Genomic DNA, 19,199 nt, shown 5'->3' with positions numbered 1-19,199 from the left:
AGGAGAGCATGCGGAGCGCATGCAGAACCTGCCCTACTTCCTTTCGTTATCTATATTTTTGTCTGTGCCGTGATCGTGCTAGAAGTGGGAGCTCCTTTGTAACTGTGGTAAATTTATTTCGTCCAGTTTGGACTAGAAAGGAGAGGCTTGGGTGCTGAGTTTCATGTTTACCTGTAAAAGAAGATCAGTGCTGCCCCTGGAGACGCCAGTTATGACAGCGGAGGCATATGGTGTTGTGCAGTGGTGTTGAGTGCAGCGAAAAGTGTTTTGTCGGACGCACTGTGCGAGGCGATTCAGAAAACAACGGGAGCTGCATCGACTCAAATGTTCGGAGAACATTCTTCTGGAGGGTGAGCGAGTGTGACGTTCCTTGTGTGTGCTACGAGGTTCCGCGTTCGACGGCGCGGCGTAGACGGAGACCCAGATGACAGCGGCATCATCAATTACCCAGCCATGCTCGTTGAGAGTGACGACCAGAACGAAGGGGTTTAAGCCCAACCGGACCCAACCGGACCCGCCGCCGCCGCCGCTGGGAAACGGGCTTTATCCTCCCCAATTGCCGTGGCGGTTCCAGGGGAGGCCTCCCGAGCACATCGCAGGACAAGGGACCACTTTCCCGGCCGGTGACCCGCGGGAACTGTCAGCGGGCCAGAGCGCGCCTTACCTTGAGGAGCGAGTGTCAGTTGATGGATGGAGAGCGGAGGCCGGTGACCCGCGGGAACTGTCAGCGGGCCAGAGCGCGCCTTACCACAGCCGACGCTATGCGCTACCTCGAAGACAACCTTCTTTCCCTCGGACTCAACACGTGAGGGGGGCGAGACCATAAGTGCGGTGGTATGTTTGTGCGCCCAAGTGAAAGCCCTAGACCCCTCCTTCCCCTCCGGCGTGGGCGTCCTCACCCTAGGGAGTGTGGAGAAGAGGATATAAAAATCGACAAGCAGTAGGGAAGAGGGACGCTCAGGACGACATAGTTCGCCAAGAGGGCCTTCAGCGCCGAAGCCCGACGGCGTGCAGCTTCTGCCAGCAACCGTTCGAGCTCAACTCCGGAGCCGCTCCATCGTCCCCATGAAGTCGTCGGCACGTAAGCTCGGACACCCCAGCCTCTGATGTATAATCTTAATCATGTGTAATTATTGAATATATCTGTTTGTTTAAACTGAGCCATACGGTGTCTCTTTGCCTCTCCGTCCCGTGTGGACCTGCGCATTATGGGCGGTCATCACACTCGTATATTTCCAATTGTCATGTACGACAAGCCGTCATCTTGCTTTTTCCCTCGTCTTGTGAAGGGTAGGGAACTCGTCACGTTGTTTAAGCTTTTAGTCCTGTATTTCCTGTTTTCTAATTAAAATATCATTAATTCATTGATTCATATGATAAGAATACAACAGGAAAAGTTATTTCGAAGTATTTTCTCGGGAGATTTTTCCTTTCAATACAAAGATTGAGAAGAAACTTAAGCCAGAACCAAAATATTCCAATTACAAACATTCTTCAAACATTCAAGGAAAGTAAATGTTAATGAAAGACTAAACGTCCCCGCTCCAGCCTTAAGAACAAGATTAAGGAAAACATCCAGCGAAAATCACGCAACAGAAAAAAAGAGTCAATTAATTAGACTAAGTTTTGCCGCAGATAATGTCTAAATCATTGCAAAAAGGACATCGTTACTTAAGGGTGTGTCAGCAGACGTAAATAGCCAATGTGGTTCAGAGCAGAGTCCAATTATAACATCACGGCACTGGCTCCCAGCATAGCAATATTTCCTGCAATGCAACAAATGATACAAAATGCGCAAGAGCAGTGCGATAAATGTCTGATGATATTCGTTCCCACTGTGACCTTGGTGAGATCCAAAGGAAACCAATCTCAGCGCAATAACCACAGGCCTCGGAGCGGTTAAGCAAAGCCACTTTGACAAACCGCAGCATAACTGCAGCCGCCTGCAGATGGGGTATCCAAAAGACAACCCAAATTTTGTCCCAGCAGCCAAACTTCTCTTATCTCCTTTTCCTTGGTTAACAATATTTTGTGATAAACCATGACAAACACAGGCCCCATGGCGCGAGACGACCCCGCAATAGACAGAGCTATGGGAGCGTGTTTGCAGTAGGTTTGCTCCTCTCAGCCTCCCAGAGGGTGCGTTAAAGTTCATGCGCTATACTCTAGTTGTAAACGCTGCTCGGCGCTTTTCGGAGCGAGCGAAAACTGCATCGCATTGCGGTCTACAGGGGACGTCTGGGCCGAGACAGCCGCTGAGGACCCCCTTTTAACTTGCAGGCACGCGTTCCGGATCCTTAAATAGCAACGCTCTGCAGTTCGCCGAAATACCGAGCGCAGCAGCATTAGAGACCCAGGGGTTCTCGCCTCATTCTTTCTGTCTGTTTTTCATTCTGCATTGAAGAGATCATATGAGCGCCAGCCAGCACATTCCGTGCACACACACACGCAAAACCTGTATGTGGATGCTGCTGATATCTCGAACGGTATTCATGATAGACCACAATGACTGAGTAGATTACAATATTGTCTACACCTAGAGAGGCCCTAATATAAAATAAATTTATACGAATGATTTTCGCGCTGTGTCAGACACGAGCGCATGACCTATAGAGGCCGGGTTATTTAAAAGACTACCCGCTCACATCTAAAACGAGGGAATAAATTATAAATTGTGATATCAACGCTACATTAAGCTCTACAACAAGCTGTCTCCCGTTTACTGGCAGCACCAATGCATTTTATTCAAGTGCGAAAGTGAATGCAAAGGACTTAGGGAACGCTTTAAATAAATCTTGCTAGGCTACAGATTTTGCGAGACTGATCCTACAGATCATTTCGGTCAGTCGCGAACGCCGCTGAAGACATCAGTTACTTTCACGACTGAATAATCGCGCAAAAATTTTATTTTGTTATAGAGATGCGCGCGCTGGCCCTTATATATCGAAAGCGCAATGAAAAAAAAATGCTTGCTGCTTAACTGTGGCTCCACCTTGATATACAAGCGAGTTTCGCGCGCTTGGACTTCCGGACCCTCTCCAGTGAAGCCGCTCGCCGGGCGATATCTACGGGGTGGTCAGACGCCGCTTTCCGACGACGGCTCAAAGCCTCCCATTCCCGCGCAAAGCCCAGGGAAGTCGGCCCGGCCTCGCTCTCATGCATGACGAATCTCGCACTGACTAGACCAGCGTGGTGCTCCTCTTAGCCAGACGCGCGGTGAGTTACGTGGCCAGGAGGCGGCCCAGCTGCGGAGAGCGCATACGCCCGGACGACGGCGGCTGGCGCACGCAGCGGCGGCGTTGCCAAGACTACGGCGCAGCTCCGGTCAAATTAAGGTCAACCTACAGCCCACGGCGAAATCGGGCCCACTAGGCCAGTAAAGCTTTCGCCTAGAAGAATTCAAATAAGCAGGTCTCTGGACCACTACTGCAGCGGTGATGATTTGCGCTTCGGCGTGCTGCCGCGCATTTCAAGCAAACGAGTCAAGAGACATGTCTGCACATCAGAAAGGGTTCTCCGTCATGTGTCTCGACCCAGGCGTCCCCTGTAGATGGCACTGTGATGCAGTTTTCGCTCGCTCCGCCAAGCGCCGAGCGTAGTATACCACTTTTGCTCCCTAGAGTGCATGAACAGACCGACGCCTCCGCTCCGCTTGCGCGCGGAGCTATGCATAGCGGTGCTTAAGAACCATCGGGACCTATAACCGCGGCTTCTCATAGTTTCTTACCGTATAATATTGCTGGGTCCGATGAACAACAGCACCCGAGTTGATTGTATTGCAGGCTAGCAAAACTTCAGAAACGCGAAAATTTCTCTTGTCGCACAGAGGGACGATGAAATATTTCTCTTTTGATTGCTGTAGTTGATTATATTTTAACTTCATGGTGGCCCTAGGAGTTTAGTTTATATATTTTGGGTGTTTAACGTCCCAAGGCGACTCAGGCTATGAGGGACGCCGTAGTGAAGGGCTCCAGAAATTTCGACGACCTGGGGTACTTTAACCAGCACTTACATCGCACAGCACACGGCCTCTCGAATTTCGCCTCCATTGCCGGGATCGAACCCGCGTCTTTAGGGTCAGGAGCTGAGCTCCATAAGCACTCACCACCGTGGCGGCTTCGCCTCTAGGAGTGGTTTTCCCTTGTTGCCTATCAGCACTAATCTAAAATTCGCTTTCACCAGCGACGCTACTGTTTGGATAAGCGTTGCTGCGAACGGGCAGCAATTTTAACGTTACCTTGCCCGAAATGTTTCCCAGGGAGTTACAGTAAACAACCTCTTCCAAAGCGAATCCACTCCAGCCTACGTTTCGTGGGGTTTTGGAATCCCGCGCGGTGTCGACTAGAAAGAGAAGCGAGCGGCGGCTGCAAGCACCGCCAGTGCATGCGAATGCGAGACTCTGGACGATTCAGAAAGGCGTTCCACAGCTTGAGAGCGATGCAGAAGTAACTGATAGCAAACTGAAATCACCCGCACTGGCTGACGAATACCCAGACGAAGGCTCAGCATTGACTCCTGCGTCCGATGGCTGGAGGTAGCTGGCTCAACTTTGGGAGAGGCGTTTTTCTTCCTGACGGCGGTTGGGTTTGGTGTGATGCGATGAAGGCAGCCGCGGAAACGCGCGTTCTCTTAGTCGCCTGTCGATACTCGCTCGCGCATATTTCCGCCTTTAGGTGATCAATACTTGATCGAAGATGAGAACGTCATCCCACGCGGACGTCGAGTGCAACGATGGTTGAAAACCTATCTTCCCTCTCTCAATGATCTAGGACTTCGCTTAGAAAGACGGGAGTGGGGAACAATAAGATTTACTAGCGGTGGGATGATGCGGGCCACGAAGTTGCAGCAGGATTTTAAGACGGCGACGTTGTGGTGCTCGGAGGTAAGTACGCATTTAAAATTACTCTTTAGTCTACTGCTGGCTCCGGCACAGTTGAATGCTCGGCGTCAGCGGAAACGTTCAGACAGTTCAGCGTATTTCTTACGTAGCCATTTGTAGTTTCTGCAACCCAGAGAGACAAACTACTGCAAATTGTTTTTTTACTTGCATACCGAAATTTTTTGTCCCTCGCAGCAACATGACTGGCATTAGATTTTTGGCTTGTATATTTTCTTTACAGAGGCTTATGTTGGATACCGGATGTTTTCAGCGAACACTTTCAAAAATCTTATAAATAGGCTGTATGAGAAAAAAAAGAACACTCTTAAGAAGGAAATTGCAATTTGCGTCGGGAGTCAGGAACTGGAAAAGGCGTGCGAGATAGTCACGGGTTAATTAAAATTTACTTCAGTTGGGAAAAAACTGATGAATTGCCGAACCAATAAAAAAAGATGCCGCAGGGATCCGTTATGCTGGAATCGCATTTTTTCAGCACAGAGAGCGGCAACCCTAAAGCAACATTGGAAACGGCGCCCTTTAAAAAGCACACTGTGTATTTCTTTCCAGTAAGGTTGTCATCGATTAAGTAAGGACGAACAATGCGGCTGTTATAAATGACACACCAAACGTTGGCTAAGCACTTTACTGGGTGCTTATGCTCACGAAGCGAGTAGGGGTTCTGGTCGCCCAATAATGTGTGCGCTGCAACTTGACGTTTTAATATCTGCGAAATTTGGCCTCGTCGGCACAGAGCACTTTCTTGGAAATTCAGGATCTTCGACGAATATAATGACACATAAGCTGCAGAAATCGAGCCGTATTTGAAACTCACAAGGTCTCATTTTTTGAAGCTTGGAAAAAATCCACCTTGGCGCAAATAAATTCACACAGACAAAACAATAGAGACTAGGAGACAACGGACAGGCGCCAACTTCCAATTAGTTTTGCACAGAAAATCGTACTCCTCCGCATTCAAATTGACTGAAGTATCACTCACACACAAAGCTGCAGAAGCATTGCAAAAAGGTAGAAAATAATAAAGATAAATATTCCAATTTGGTCAGCCATGTTAATACGTGAAAGTGTGTACCTCGGCTGGAAAAGGCAAGGATTCCGGGCTGGAGCAAGAGTAAAAAGGCGAGGCTTTTTTGGAAACCTTTCACATAAAGAAAAAGGCAGCTTTGTGTGTGACTGATACTTATGCCAGTTTGTATGTTGCGAAGTATGATTTTCTGTGCAAAACTGATTATGCGAGGTGATAAGTTACGGCTGTGATAAGGCACGTGGAGTGAAAAAAGTGGGCGTATTCTGAGGCTGTAAATCTATGCGGTTTTGGTTCTTCAATAAACAGTTGGAAGTTGGCGCCTGTCCGTTGTCTCCTTGCCTCTATTGTTTTGTCTCTGTGCATTTATTTTCTCCAAGGTGGATTTTTTTCAAAGCCTAGAAAAAATGCTAAACAAACTAGCCCAGCACCATGCCTTACTAAGCAATTGGTCTCAGTTCATGGTGCAGGCACACATCATGTGGGTGGTAGCAGTGTCTTGAAAGTGACCTCCGAAATGACGCCGAGCCAGCTCCATGTGCGCTTGTAATTTCCCTGATCCTTGCTTACGGCCTGACAGCCACGTATGCCAACACATCTGCGTCGAAAACATCGGTTGCACTAGCTGGCCGTTTCCTGTTCTGAGCATCAATTTATCACGTGGTCCTGAATGGATTAAATATCAAAATGAATGTGGGGCGAGTTCCGGTAAGACGGTGAGGATGTTGGGCAGCATACAGTCTCGATGCCAGCTCCGCGTCCATTTGCGCGCTCACATAAGCTAGCACAATGTCACTTTTCGGCAACAGATTACTGGAGTTTCTCTGGCGTTCCATTCCCACAGTGTTCATGCAGCGGCGTTGAAATATTTTCACATGGACGAGCTGACACCCGTGGTATTGCAATAGCTATGTCGCACGCGTACCTCCAAACAAGCACCTCAAAAGCAAATGCCACCGCGCATGTAAAATTGGCGCTACAGTTCGCAAAGACAGGTGCCTAATACAATGCAGCGACTGCTGCGAAAGCCTTGTGTGCTTTGCAGACGAACGTTTATTTCTATGATGCGCTTCCTAACACGCAGCTATTATAAATGAACAGCAGCTGAACCTAATCATTGAATGAACGGACGGTGACGCCTGACATCTGGAACTTCTGGTAGCCGCATCAGAAGTGGTGGAAATCAAGTAAAATAAACCAAATGGCCAGCAGCGCATATCAAGGCTCTCAATATAAAGCCAGCCGCGGTCTAAGCTGAGGCTGCCAAGCAGGAGAAATCGCCGCAAACAGTGGTAATTGGGCGCCGCATTTTAATGCAACATGTTATAAGTGGACGTTGCGCTCTCGGTTTCACATGCAAAAGGACGCCTGAGTTTTGTGCTCTCCAGGTCTTCAGAGTGTGACTGTTTCGTTCCTTTAAAAAGTAAAGTGTCATTGTCGACTCTGCGACTAAGAACATGCCATTGAGAAAAATCACCAATCTTGGATAAATAAAAAGTTAACTAGTAATTTTCAACTAACCAGTAACTAATTAGCATGCCTAGTTTTCACACTAACTGACGTCCGTCGAAACAGTTTCGTTCTGTACCTCACCGGTACTCACCTAAGGGGCAGAAACATGGGAGGATAACGAAACAGGTTGAACTTAAATACAACGCAGTGAGCTATGGAAAGGAATACCATCGGTGTAAAGTCATGAAAGAGGAAGAGGGCAGATTTGACCAAGGAATAAACACGGGTTAATGGCATGCTAGTCGTTATCGAGAGGAAGTTATGTTCAGTTTTATCGCTAAAAGGCCCCAATTTCAGGGGGAGTTACATAAGGGGTCGGATAACAGTTTGTACAGGAAAACAAACGGTGATTATTACATATCACTGAAAACGATCAGTTACACAATCTTTAAAAGCAGATGATGAGGCGATGGCGACGATGTCATAGGGTAGGCCGTTCTATTGTGTACCTGCTCGAGAAAAGAAAGAAGCTGAAAACGCAGATGCCCTTGCACCATAAAAATCTATAGTCATCAAGAGAGAACAAAACTTTTTTGCTTTTGTGCGGAAGCAAAGTAAATATAATGATAGTGCTTATGTGCTAAAGATAAGTGACAATATCTGTTTCAAGCAGCAATATGTAAGACAAGCTTTCACTGGGCACTTTATCTCTTCCTTTGCGCTCTGAGAGCACAACAGATGTTACCGGTCAGAAGGTGCTTTGGCAAATGCAAGGAATTTCTTCCGTGCGTATAGAACGGGCTAGAAGAAGCCCTCTTCGATAGTGTAGTTCGTGTCTCATAAAAGTTCGTCTTTGGTTTTGTGAGATAGTAATTTTACGAGTATGCGAAGAGTTCTTTCGACTGAATGCTTACCGAGAGAATGAGCTCTTTCTGTGTCGTTAGGTTGGAAATTTATTTCAAAATTATTGCGACAAAAATCATTGTTTAGTGTCTTCGACTCAGCACACGTTTTATTGTTGGTAGGTTCAGGGATGCCATACAGAATATGGTCATTGCGCTTTGTTGTGTTTTCAGTGTCTTCTGGGCGTGTTTTAAGCTCCTCAATCTGTTTAGACATGTTCAGTGTGTTTGCGTCCATTTGTTCAATGTCGTTTTTGAGGTGAATCATTGTTTGGTAATGCATTTCGTGTTCAGCCACATGAGTATTCAAGCCTGTTATTGTTTTACCCGTTGTGTTTAACTGGCGTTTTCGGGCCTAGTATTTCGGTGATCAACTTGGTCTGGCCAGCGCTCAACTTCTGTAGCTCAGCCAGAAGAGCAGGGCTGCGGAAGGGGAACCAGGATTAGTTACTTTAGAATTTAGGCATGGCATGTAAGGCGATGGAAAGATAACCTGCGGTACTTTAGAGTAACGGAGTGCATTGAAAGAGAAGGCAAGTGTAGCATCTTGTGGCAGAAAGATTGGTGGCCGTATTATATAAAGAAGTTTGCGGGGATAGGGTGGCCGCAGCTAGCACTGAGGAGGGTTAATCAGAGAGATATAGGAGATGCCATAGCTCTGCAGTGAGCGCAGTCAGGCTGATGATGCTGAGGCTGCCACTGGGAGGGACATACATTTCGCCAGTAAACTTGTTTATTACTCCTCGTCCAATACCTCAACTGCCACGGCTACCACATGATTCAGGGCGCTGACACATTTAACATCTTGCTGTACTTTCATTTCGTAAAACTAGCACTATATAACAGGTACGAATAGCTCAATATGAGCTGTATACTTCCCTCCGAACGTGCCCTTTTACTCAGTTTTACGACCTAGGAGACGAATGTAGTAACATCTGGCAGTATCTAGAGTGGTATGTGCGTAGGTGCAATGTCGCAGTTGTTACAAGGACGCTTTCTTCCGTGGCAGCGTCGAACGACTGACGAAGATCGAGGATGACATGAGTAAGCGGAGGACTCGCCGATCAATTTGCCAAAGCGGGCCAGTACGTGGCCCTCTGGCGCTTAAGATTTCTACGTTTTTGTTTTTAAGGGACACGCGTGCCACCATTCTGCAAACGAGTGGACGATTCCTCAAGCTCCGGTGACTTCTCCCAACGCCAATAAATTGCCTTACGTTAAAGGGTCCAGAAATTCAGGATGCGTGAGAAAAAGAAGGAAAACGAAACGGACAGCCACGTATGCCAACACATCCGCGTCGAAAACATCGGTTGCACTAGCTGGTCGCTCCCTGCTTTGTAACTCCTTACGTGTTAGCTCTGACCCTATGTGTTCGTATTTATTTGCGGTCCTTTTGCCACTTTTGTGCTAGCGGATCGCACCTTAGCAGTGCGAGCAAAGCACCGTTATGGATGCGTTGTTAGCAAAAAGAGAGGAACGGATGTGCTCTTGCTGATTAAACAAAAACGTGGCTAATATAGCGCACGTGTATTCCGGATAGATTGTCCCGTGTCCTGTATATGGCTTCACTTGTCGTCTGAATGTGGAGAGAATGCTTGAGCAGGCGCATAGAGAAGAATTTTTACGTTTTCGAGTCTGTGTAATTCCAGTCATTCAAATTGCTCGTGTTTTATGGTGTTCTTCTATGGCATTGGAAGGCAATTTCCCGTCTTTTATTATGCAGATAGTGTCCTGGGTCTTACTAGACGTACTCATCCTGCTAGCAACAAACGGTATCGCGACCAGCGTGTACAGAATACTCAGGGAAGTACCTCAATTTTTTTGAGCTCACTGATTTGGGCAAAATCCATCAATAGCCTCGTCGGTTTTTAAACGGGAACTCAAGCTTTGCTTAATCACAGGGAAAAGGACCGAGTAAATCAGGCGCATTAAGACAGGCCTCTCAGAAAACGGCTACCCATGCCATGTAATGCATTCGTAAGAACGACGCGCAACAGCCCCCACAGGCGAAGCTAGAAGAAAACAGATGAAGCGCGCAAGCATACCCTGTGCTCGCGTTGTCAGCGAAACACCATCTTGTATATTAGCCGACTACGACGTTCACGTGGCGCACGTCCTTCTAACAACCTCAAAAGGCACCTGATACGTGTGAAAGGCCCTGGAAGGAGCAGCGAAGGTTGAATGAGCGGGCCAAGATCCGGCTCGAACAAACAGCTCGAAAAGCACAGACAGGACACTTAAAACAAGAACACACAACGAGCGCTTTTTTCGCCCTGTTACTTGGAGATGGGTCACCAAGAAGCCCCAGCTGCTGTTGCGGCCAAGATCCGGGCCGGAGCAGCCAGAGGGGCCATGGGCAAATGATTCCACTGCTCCGCAGCCAAAATTTACGAGCCAAACAAGCCTTTCTCTCTTTCTCTCTCTCTCTCTCTTTCTCGGCGCCGTCATTGGCTTCTTCGTTTGTTTAGTTGTGTCCGTGCTTTCACTTGGAAAGAGACGGCAAGTTCTTAGAAGGCGCGTGAATGCGATGATCGGCGAAGTCACTTCAGAGCAGTCAGCAGAGACCCAAGAGACACGCCAAAGGTTTTAATGCACTGCTTACCTTCAGGATGCGGGCAAAATAAGCGGCCGCGAGTCTGGTCATGCTGGGATATTTTGCGACTGAATACCACACAGTTCGCAGCACCGACCATATCTGCTCTCGCGTCAGAGTGGCAGGAGCTGTAAAAAAAAAATACGCGCCATTCTGTTATAACGTACCCTGCGGCCGAGAAACAAACCAGCATGCGCAATAACTGTGTGCTGCGCTTAGTAACAATGACAGCAAGAATTCTATTGTGAGGCGAATTACTTAAACACGATGCCGAGAAGACAACTTTTCATGAGTGCCTGAAACAATACGCGAACTACCAATTATTTGGAATCAAGTCCCTTGAGCTTGGATCAAATATTAATGCATAAAACGAAATTCAGAATTAAAACATTGCAAGAAAAAAAATCCTAATCCGAGAGCGATGGTTCTAACTGCCTGGAATGATGAATTTCTATCTTAACCTGAAAACTAGCTCTACCGCAAATCAAGGCCTAGACATCTGTTCCTTTCACTTAGTTTATCCAACTTGAGCTCTTTTAGGTCTACAAATGCTGCAAAACAAGTTACCCCGATTACTAAACAGTTTGCAAGCTAAAAATATCCAACTCGACAATATAACTTTCAAAGCACTGCGCGATCTTTTCAAAACGAAGTAAAACGAGATTTTGTGTCTATAATGTTTCCCCATCAATGTATTAAAAATATGAGCACGTGTTACACTGAAATATGGTAACAGTATATATGTTTTAGCGTTTTTCTTTTAATATGTTGTATTTTCACTTTTTTTTTCTTTACATGTTGTGATAAAATATGCTGTGTATAAACTTTTTTTTACGACATTCCGCAAACTGCCAATGAAAGGGGGCCTGCGGCCCTGTCAAGCTGGCTTCTGGCAGCTTTTTCTGCAGGCTTCCTGCATCATGTAATGTGATGTGAATAAACTTCTTCTTCTTCTTCTTCTTCTTATTACATTGGTCCGTATGTTACATAACTACGTAGAGCGCGTAGACATACCTAAAAAATATGGTACTCGGCTGCTTACCGGAAGACGCGGGTGCGACCCCGGCCGCGGCAGTCGCATTTGAATGAGGGCGAAATCCTAAAAACATGTGTACTGTGTGATAGTGCACGCTGAAGAACCCCAGGTGGTCGAAATTATCAGCAGACCTACACTGAGGCGTCCGCTACAGCCTGAGCCGCTTTGAAAGTAGGTTTCTATAAACAAACCAAACCAAGCGTGAAATAGGTGAAACGAAGGTTTTCTTCCTGTGTTCATGCCTAAATCTTTGTAGCTTATGCGTCTTTTATTAGAAAACTAAGCCGAGCACTTTTCTAGTGCTATGTGCAGCTATGAATCAAAATGGTACCGAATGCATTTACTTGTAGAGATCACAATGTTTACGGGCATGCATGAAACATTTCAAAACCCTCTTCAAGCCCTTCCGCTTGTGCAGCCTGCCAGAGCTAAACTACCATGCTCGCATGAACGAGAATGCTGCTCTACTATTCAGAGTAAAGTAGACGCAAGCGGGCAGCACTGGTTTGGCTGCTTTAGACCATGCGCCTTTGGGGGTTGCAGCGGCAGCCCGGGCCAGTAGGGAAGCCCTTCTCGCGTGAAGCCAAGCTCAATGAAACACCCATGCGCTCCTGCCACCGCCTACGCCGCTGTATTCTTCTGAATCGTCGCAACGCTATTCTACCTTCTACGTCTGCCGCTGTGGAGCGGCATCGTCGCTTTCTATACATATCAGGATCACACGCAACAAATGCGCCACTTCTACGATGTTTCAAACTGTTCGCGGTGTTTTGTGCATGTGTTCTGAAAAGCTACAAACTCAAACCCTTTAATCTAAAATCCCAACAAATCCCCCCTACTAGCGAGTGGTGCTGTGCTTCTCACAGGGCGCACATTCACGGACTAGGAGCGCTGCGTCAGCGCGGCTTGATCAGCGGGAATGCGTTAGTGGTGTGTTTCGCCAAGAATTTTTCCTTCCGTTCAGGCTAGTGAAACTGCCTAGTAGAGCGAGAAGCACTCTTCCCGACCCCCTGCCGCCCGGCACCACCTTCGAGGTTAAGCAGTGACGTTTGAGCAGTGGTCGTTGAGGGCACATTGTCGGCATAGTGCAGCTTCCAGCGATGGGGATTGTAGTGAGGGATTTGTTCGAGTAGACCTCTCTTCGCCGTTGTGGCACTTCTTTTAGTGGCACACCACTCAGGGACAGCTTTATGCAGGATTTGAGTTTGGAAGGTGGATGCTGCCATGTATAGTATACCTAGCGCCGCCTACTGCCGACGCCATCTTGGTTTGCTGGCAGAGCAGTACATAATCTGTAGCAGTACTATACGCTTGCTTTAGTCTTGCCATTCGAGGAAATTGTGTGAAGGGGCTCGCCCCATGTTCATCCTTCGTGCGTGGTATACCATTAGGGTCTGCTACAAAGAAAAAAATGGCTACCATGCTTCGACAGAGCGAACGATCAGCATCGGTGAGTTCCATGCTCGCAGTTCACGGGCACAGTTTGTCAGCGCTCGCATCTATAGGGTGAATGTGGCAGTGTGTTCCATGATGGAAAAATGAAATCGGATTGTGTTCCAAATGAAAATTTGTGAGTGCGATTAAACATCCGTGGTTTTGAGAGGCACGGTTTCTCATTAACGCTCTCGCTTCCTGCTTGATCATGATGCATGTGAAAATTTAGACTGCACAGCTTATAGTGACGGCTTTCGCAAATTAAACATTCGGGTGATAACGGCGACTTACGTGATCGAAACGAATCCGCAAGTGATTGACGCAACGTTGGTTTTCAGTGTTACAAAAAATCGAAAGAAATAAAACTTTGGTCGCACTCAAATGATTCATTATGTTTTCCTAAGCATCCTAAGCACTAGATGTTTGTTGTCTGTCCAGGCAGCAAAGTGCTACAACAGGTGTTAAGTAAAAGCATGGGAAAGAACATTTCATTGCATTTGACCGAATAAAAATGGATAAATAATGTTACGTGGCGGCCTGCCGAAGAAAGAGATGCGATGATCGACGGCAATGAGGTGAGTTAATGGCCGCTTTCCTAGCGCGAGCGCTCCTGCCAGCGCCACTGCACAGTTCTTCGTCTTCTTTGTCACACTACCCGGATCCACCGAACGATCGTCCCCATCGGTGACAAAGAGACGCGAGGAATGGTTACGGCATTCAAAGGATGGTAGGACAGCAACAAGAAAGTGGTGAGGTCCTGGCTGCCATGATGTTATGAGATGGCTGATTGAATCCTCGTCCACGATGCTTCCGGGCCACAGGTCACCAGGAGCCTACGGTCGAGGCCCCAGGACGCGCCGAACGGCCTGGGCAGGGGAACGTTGTCTTCAGATGTAAGCGGTGTCTGGTGTTGGTGGGGTCGGTAGGTCAGATCCTTGCGTCGGGTCAAGTTCATCGTGTTGAGTGGTCTGGGCGAGGGACGGGGCGGGGGGGGGGGGGGGACAATGGCGAGGTCGGTTAGGGTCTGAAAGGCTGGGGCACGGCCGAGCGACGCAAGCCAGAAACGCAAGGCCGACGACCACGGCGGACGCCGGACGCCGGACGCTGAAGCTCCCGGACCAGGATGCCGATGATATCCCGCATCTCACACCAAATGTTACTGGCGGCCAGCCAAAAAAAGAAACGCGATGATTGATGGCAAAGAGGTGATTTAATGGCCGCTTGCCTAGCGCGAGCGCTCCTGCCTGCGCCACTGCAACTTTCATCGTCTTCTTCGCCACAATATAAAGAAAATCAAGATAGTCAATAATAATACATATTTTATAAGGTAATAAAAATAAACAATAATTCAGCAACGGACGAGTGTCAGTAATGTGTCCAACAGATTTTGACCGCTGCTGTTATAAAGCGTCCCCCAAGAGTGAAAGGCGTGCTTCCATCGCCCTCTTTATACTTAGAATGCGCGGAGTATTGAAGCGCCGCGATAGCAAAGCGCAGCCACACCTGGCGCATTAACAGTGGCATGAGGCTTTTGTGACCAAGGCTACGTTCACTCTTATAAATGCGAAAGAGGTGTATAGAAACTCAATGAAAATGACTATTTATCGCAGTGATCAAACACTTAGAAATTGAAAAGCTTCGCCATTCGGCGCCAAAAAAGGTTTGGGGTAGTATTTCTGTAACAAAAAAATAATTCACCTAAGAAGGCAACAGCAGGCATTCATTGGGCACTAGTTGGTTTGCGGCAGCTAGCTGTGCCTGTCATTAATTTTGTGAATATGGTGTATTTTAAGGCATAGTTCTTTTGTGAAATAGATCTGTGCCTAAAGGGAAAACTTCAAGATAGTAGGCGTCTAGAAAAGAGCTAGAACCTGAGACTTCGATGATTTCACATGAGATGATTGAGCCAAATGTCATGTAATTCTACGTGTCGCTGTTGCTCGTAATGCTCAAAAATTTGGCCAGTGCTGCCCCTGATATGTGATAAAAATGTTGAGGAGCAAGCTTGTCCTGAGCCGCCTCTACTGCCAATCACACAATAGCAAATGGGCCGTTCCCAGGCTGCAATAAATCCCCACTAACCCTATTCTTCTTGAAGTAGTCTCAAACCTGTTCAACTGCACGAGACCTAAACACCCAATGTAGCCCCAGAAGTGTAAAAAAGCGGAGTGAACTTGAAGACGGGATCACCACTGGCTAATGAGCGTATTTTGACATTTGAAACCAGAATGATAAAGTTAAAAATACACGCTTGCTTAAAATGGGGCGCTGAACAGTCCATTTTCCTTTGATATAATTATTTCGCATCGGTGCAAAGGGCAAAGCTCTCCGCTGTTGATGAAATTCCAAACTTTAGATTCAGCATTATCATTAGCCTGACTACGCCTACTGCAGAGCAAAGGTATTTCCCATGTCTATCCAATTTGCCCTTTCTTGTGCCAGCAGCGATCACCCTATCACAGCAAAATTATTCATCTGCCTCATCTCATCTGCCTACATCACTTTCTGCCATCCCGTGACACGCTAGCCTTAACTTGGAATCAACTTTGTTACCCTTAAGAACAATCGAATATCTTATCCCAGGACTTGCCCTGCCCAAGCCCATTTCTTTCTTGTGATTCTGGCTAGCATGTAATTAACCCGCGTTTGTTCTCTCACCCAATCTGCCCTTCTCCTGCCACTAAGCCTTTTTTTTCATTTTTCTTTCCATAGCTGACAGCGTTGTCCGTTATTGAAATTCAACCCTTTTCAGTATCCTCCACCTTTCTGCCTCATAGGTGAGTACTGCTCAGATACAGCTGTTATATACTTATTCTCTTGAGATACTCGTAAACTGCCAGTCATCATCTCAGGGAACGTGCTAAATGCTCTTCACCCCATTCTTACTCTTTTAGTTATTTCGATCTTGTGAGTCGGATATGTGGTCACTACCTGCCCTAAGCAGATTTATTCTTCTGCCATTTCCAGCACCCTGCCAGCAATTCTAAATAGCTGTTCTCTTCCAAGACTGTCGTACATTACTTTGCCCATATTTTTGGACCGACGGTTCTGCTCTGTTTATCTCATCTGCGTGAACGACTTGGCAAAACAATTTCATCAGCATATAGCAGTTTACTATGGTAATCTCTATTAACTCTTATTCTCGGCCCTTCCTTATCCTAAGTTTTGAATGCCGGCATAGTTCCTGAGGTTTCCACTGAGTCTTGGTTTTTGCAATCTGCGAAAGCTAAAGGGGATGATTGTATTCTGCACTTTTATCTATCTCCTCATTGACATTGTGAATATGGTCGGTTGTCGAGTATCCTTTACTAAAGCCTGCCCGATGACTTGATTCATTGAAGTCTGATGTTGTACAGAGTTTATTAGCGATTACCTTAGTAAACACATTGTAGTCAACGGAGAGTAAGCAAACCTTCCTAATTTCTGGAGCCCTGTAGTTCAGTTTCCCCCTTCAGGTGGAGATGAGAGGAAACACTTTGTTGATGATGAAATTGGGGTTTCTTAATTTCCCGGTGGTACTAACTTGCAAACGTTCACGTTACTCAAAGAAAGGAGAATGTTAACTATGTATACACAACATAAATAAAACAAGAAGCAAAGCAAGGAGAAAACTATTTGCATGACTAAACCATTGATCAGGCGAATGCAGCAACCCGTTCAACCCACAGCGCTTGTTTTTAAACCCTCTGTCTCCGCCCTTTGCGAGGACAGCAGCCAATAAGTTTACAAGTGACACACCTCACCAATCAGCAGTTAGGGAAAAGAAAATAAGGTTTCCGCCATTTAATCAGATATTGGGAAAAGAGTGCTGATTAAACATTTGGGAAATGAGAGCTGATTAAACATTTGGGAAAGGAGAGGTTGCAATCAAATACACAAAGAGCACAAACGCGACCACCCTCTCCCACGGCACCCACGGCACAGCCGTTACTACTTTCCTAACACTGCCATATGTTTTCTCTTTCGCACAGGCGACAAACATATGCCGACGAGACAATCACTCAAGTTGTTTACAGAACACATTAAAAGAGAAGACGACAGTCGTTACGGGAATAATGGGATTCATGATGACTCGGCTCCTACCCAGCCGTACCTCCTTCATTTCCGAAGCCTCGGCAACCCCTTGACAACGCACACATTTCGACCGCTATACATGGTTCCGCTATACATGGTTAGGCTTCTTAAGACGGGTTATGCCCGTGACGGCGTGGAGGAAAATAACGACGTCTGCTGCAAGAAGGGGAGGCCGGGACGGGACGGGTCTCTTTGTTGTCGACTTCCCACCCCACTGGAGCGGCCTTTTTGCGAACACGAGACCAACGAGTTCGCGGAAAGGTCAGCGAGCTCCACACCTTGACATTTCGTTTCTTATGGATTAGCGTTTTACACAGCTTCTGGTCAGTCAAGGTGATTATGCATTATGTATATTGGGTGCATAATTTTTCAAGCATAACCTACACTAACGTAACCTGCAGAACCACTGCTGCATTGAAATCATGCGTGTCGTCTGCTAGGTGATGAGAGAAGTACAAGCTCGCCACACTTGAAATTTTTGCGTGATCGCAAAGCCAGCCAAACTAATGACGTGTCCGCAGCGTTCCCTCTGGGTGCAAGGAAAATGCAATGAATTACGAATTAGTGCAAAGCGCTTTCAGTGAACATCTTGCATCATTTAATACGGCATCTTGATGAATATACTAGTGCGAAAGACGGCGACACGAAAGGAAACAAAAGAAGCCCTGCACCCTGTTGTGGCCCCTTTTCGTTCGTGTTTTTAAGCGATAGATTCACCATGACATCATAACACCTCGCGTAAATTTCTATCCTTCTGCAGTTTAATATGCTTACGAAGCACCACACATTTCGTAATAAAAATGCACTATAAATGTTGCTTCCAACTTGCACATGTAATGCACTCGGTAGAGCGATCAACAAATGAAGAAAGGCACCGACAGCGTGATCGCGTGAGTCGGACTAAGTCGACTGCCCTTGAAGAACATGTAGTGGCACCCAAATTATGGTAAACCATAAGTGATTCTGGATAAACCAATAAAGCTGAACAGCAGCGGTGGCCGAATGGCTGAGCATCTGCCTCGGATGCGGGAGGTGCGGGGCTCGATCCCCAGTGCCGCTGGGTACCCACCGGTGATAGAAAGGGTACAAGCTTTCCCCTGGTCTGGTGCCTGGCTTAATTAGGGTTAAATTCTTGGGAATTAGGTCTTTGACCCCACCTTGAGAAATCAAAATACCTTGTGCCATGGCACTCTTTGGCCTCAGATGCCCTTGCGCCATAAAAATTCATCTTCATCACATCAATAAAGCTGGAGTTGTGCCCAGGGATGAATTTTGTCTTGATGCCATTAGTCCATTCAGCGTCGCTGGAGCTCGGGAAGAAACTCGAGCCATCCTAGACCTCCCGCCTCTTTGTTGTTGGTTATGCACTGCCTAGTACCCGCATGAAACGCGTGGATCTCAAGGCACGCAGCGCGGGACGACCTGGGAACAGGTGTGCCTCCAGTGGCATTCCATGCCTAAAAAAATCCGCTCTGTTGAACAAACAAATTCCTTCTATGCGCACATTTAAAGCGTCAGTATTCGAGGTCTCGCTCTCAATAGAAAAGCCGGAGTCAGTCGGCGTCCCAAAAAACGAGGCGGACATGATATAATTGACATCATTTTAATGTAGTTGCCACCTGTCCACCGTGGTGCTGCGCATCCGTTTATTGGTCGAGATATAGAACGCCTCCTGCAGCGCATGTGTGTGTCCTCCTTGTTATAGAGCGCAGTTATTTGTCCTCCTTGTTCTACAGCGCAGTTGTGTGTCCTCCTCCTTTTCGTTCGTTGTCTGCAAGCGCTGTTTT

General features: G+C 47.0%; 1 protein-coding gene across 1 annotated transcript in view; it reads right to left on the bottom strand.

Annotated features, from left to right (window-relative positions):
• The window catches only part of LOC144129281 (uncharacterized), a 108,239-nt gene that overhangs the window by 31,932 nt on the left and 57,108 nt on the right, over nucleotides 1-19,199 (bottom strand). The window contains exon 8 of the mRNA XM_077663300.1: nucleotides 10,878-10,996. Coding sequence (XP_077519426.1) covers nucleotides 10,878-10,996 — 119 coding nt within the window. The remainder of the gene's footprint in view (nucleotides 1-10,877; nucleotides 10,997-19,199) is intronic.

The sequence above is a fragment of the Amblyomma americanum genome, chromosome 1 (assembly GCF_052857255.1).
Source record: "Amblyomma americanum isolate KBUSLIRL-KWMA chromosome 1, ASM5285725v1, whole genome shotgun sequence".
In the NCBI taxonomy this organism is placed as follows: domain Eukaryota; kingdom Metazoa; phylum Arthropoda; class Arachnida; order Ixodida; family Ixodidae; genus Amblyomma; species Amblyomma americanum.
This window is presented reverse-complemented; position numbering and strand designations above follow the sequence as displayed.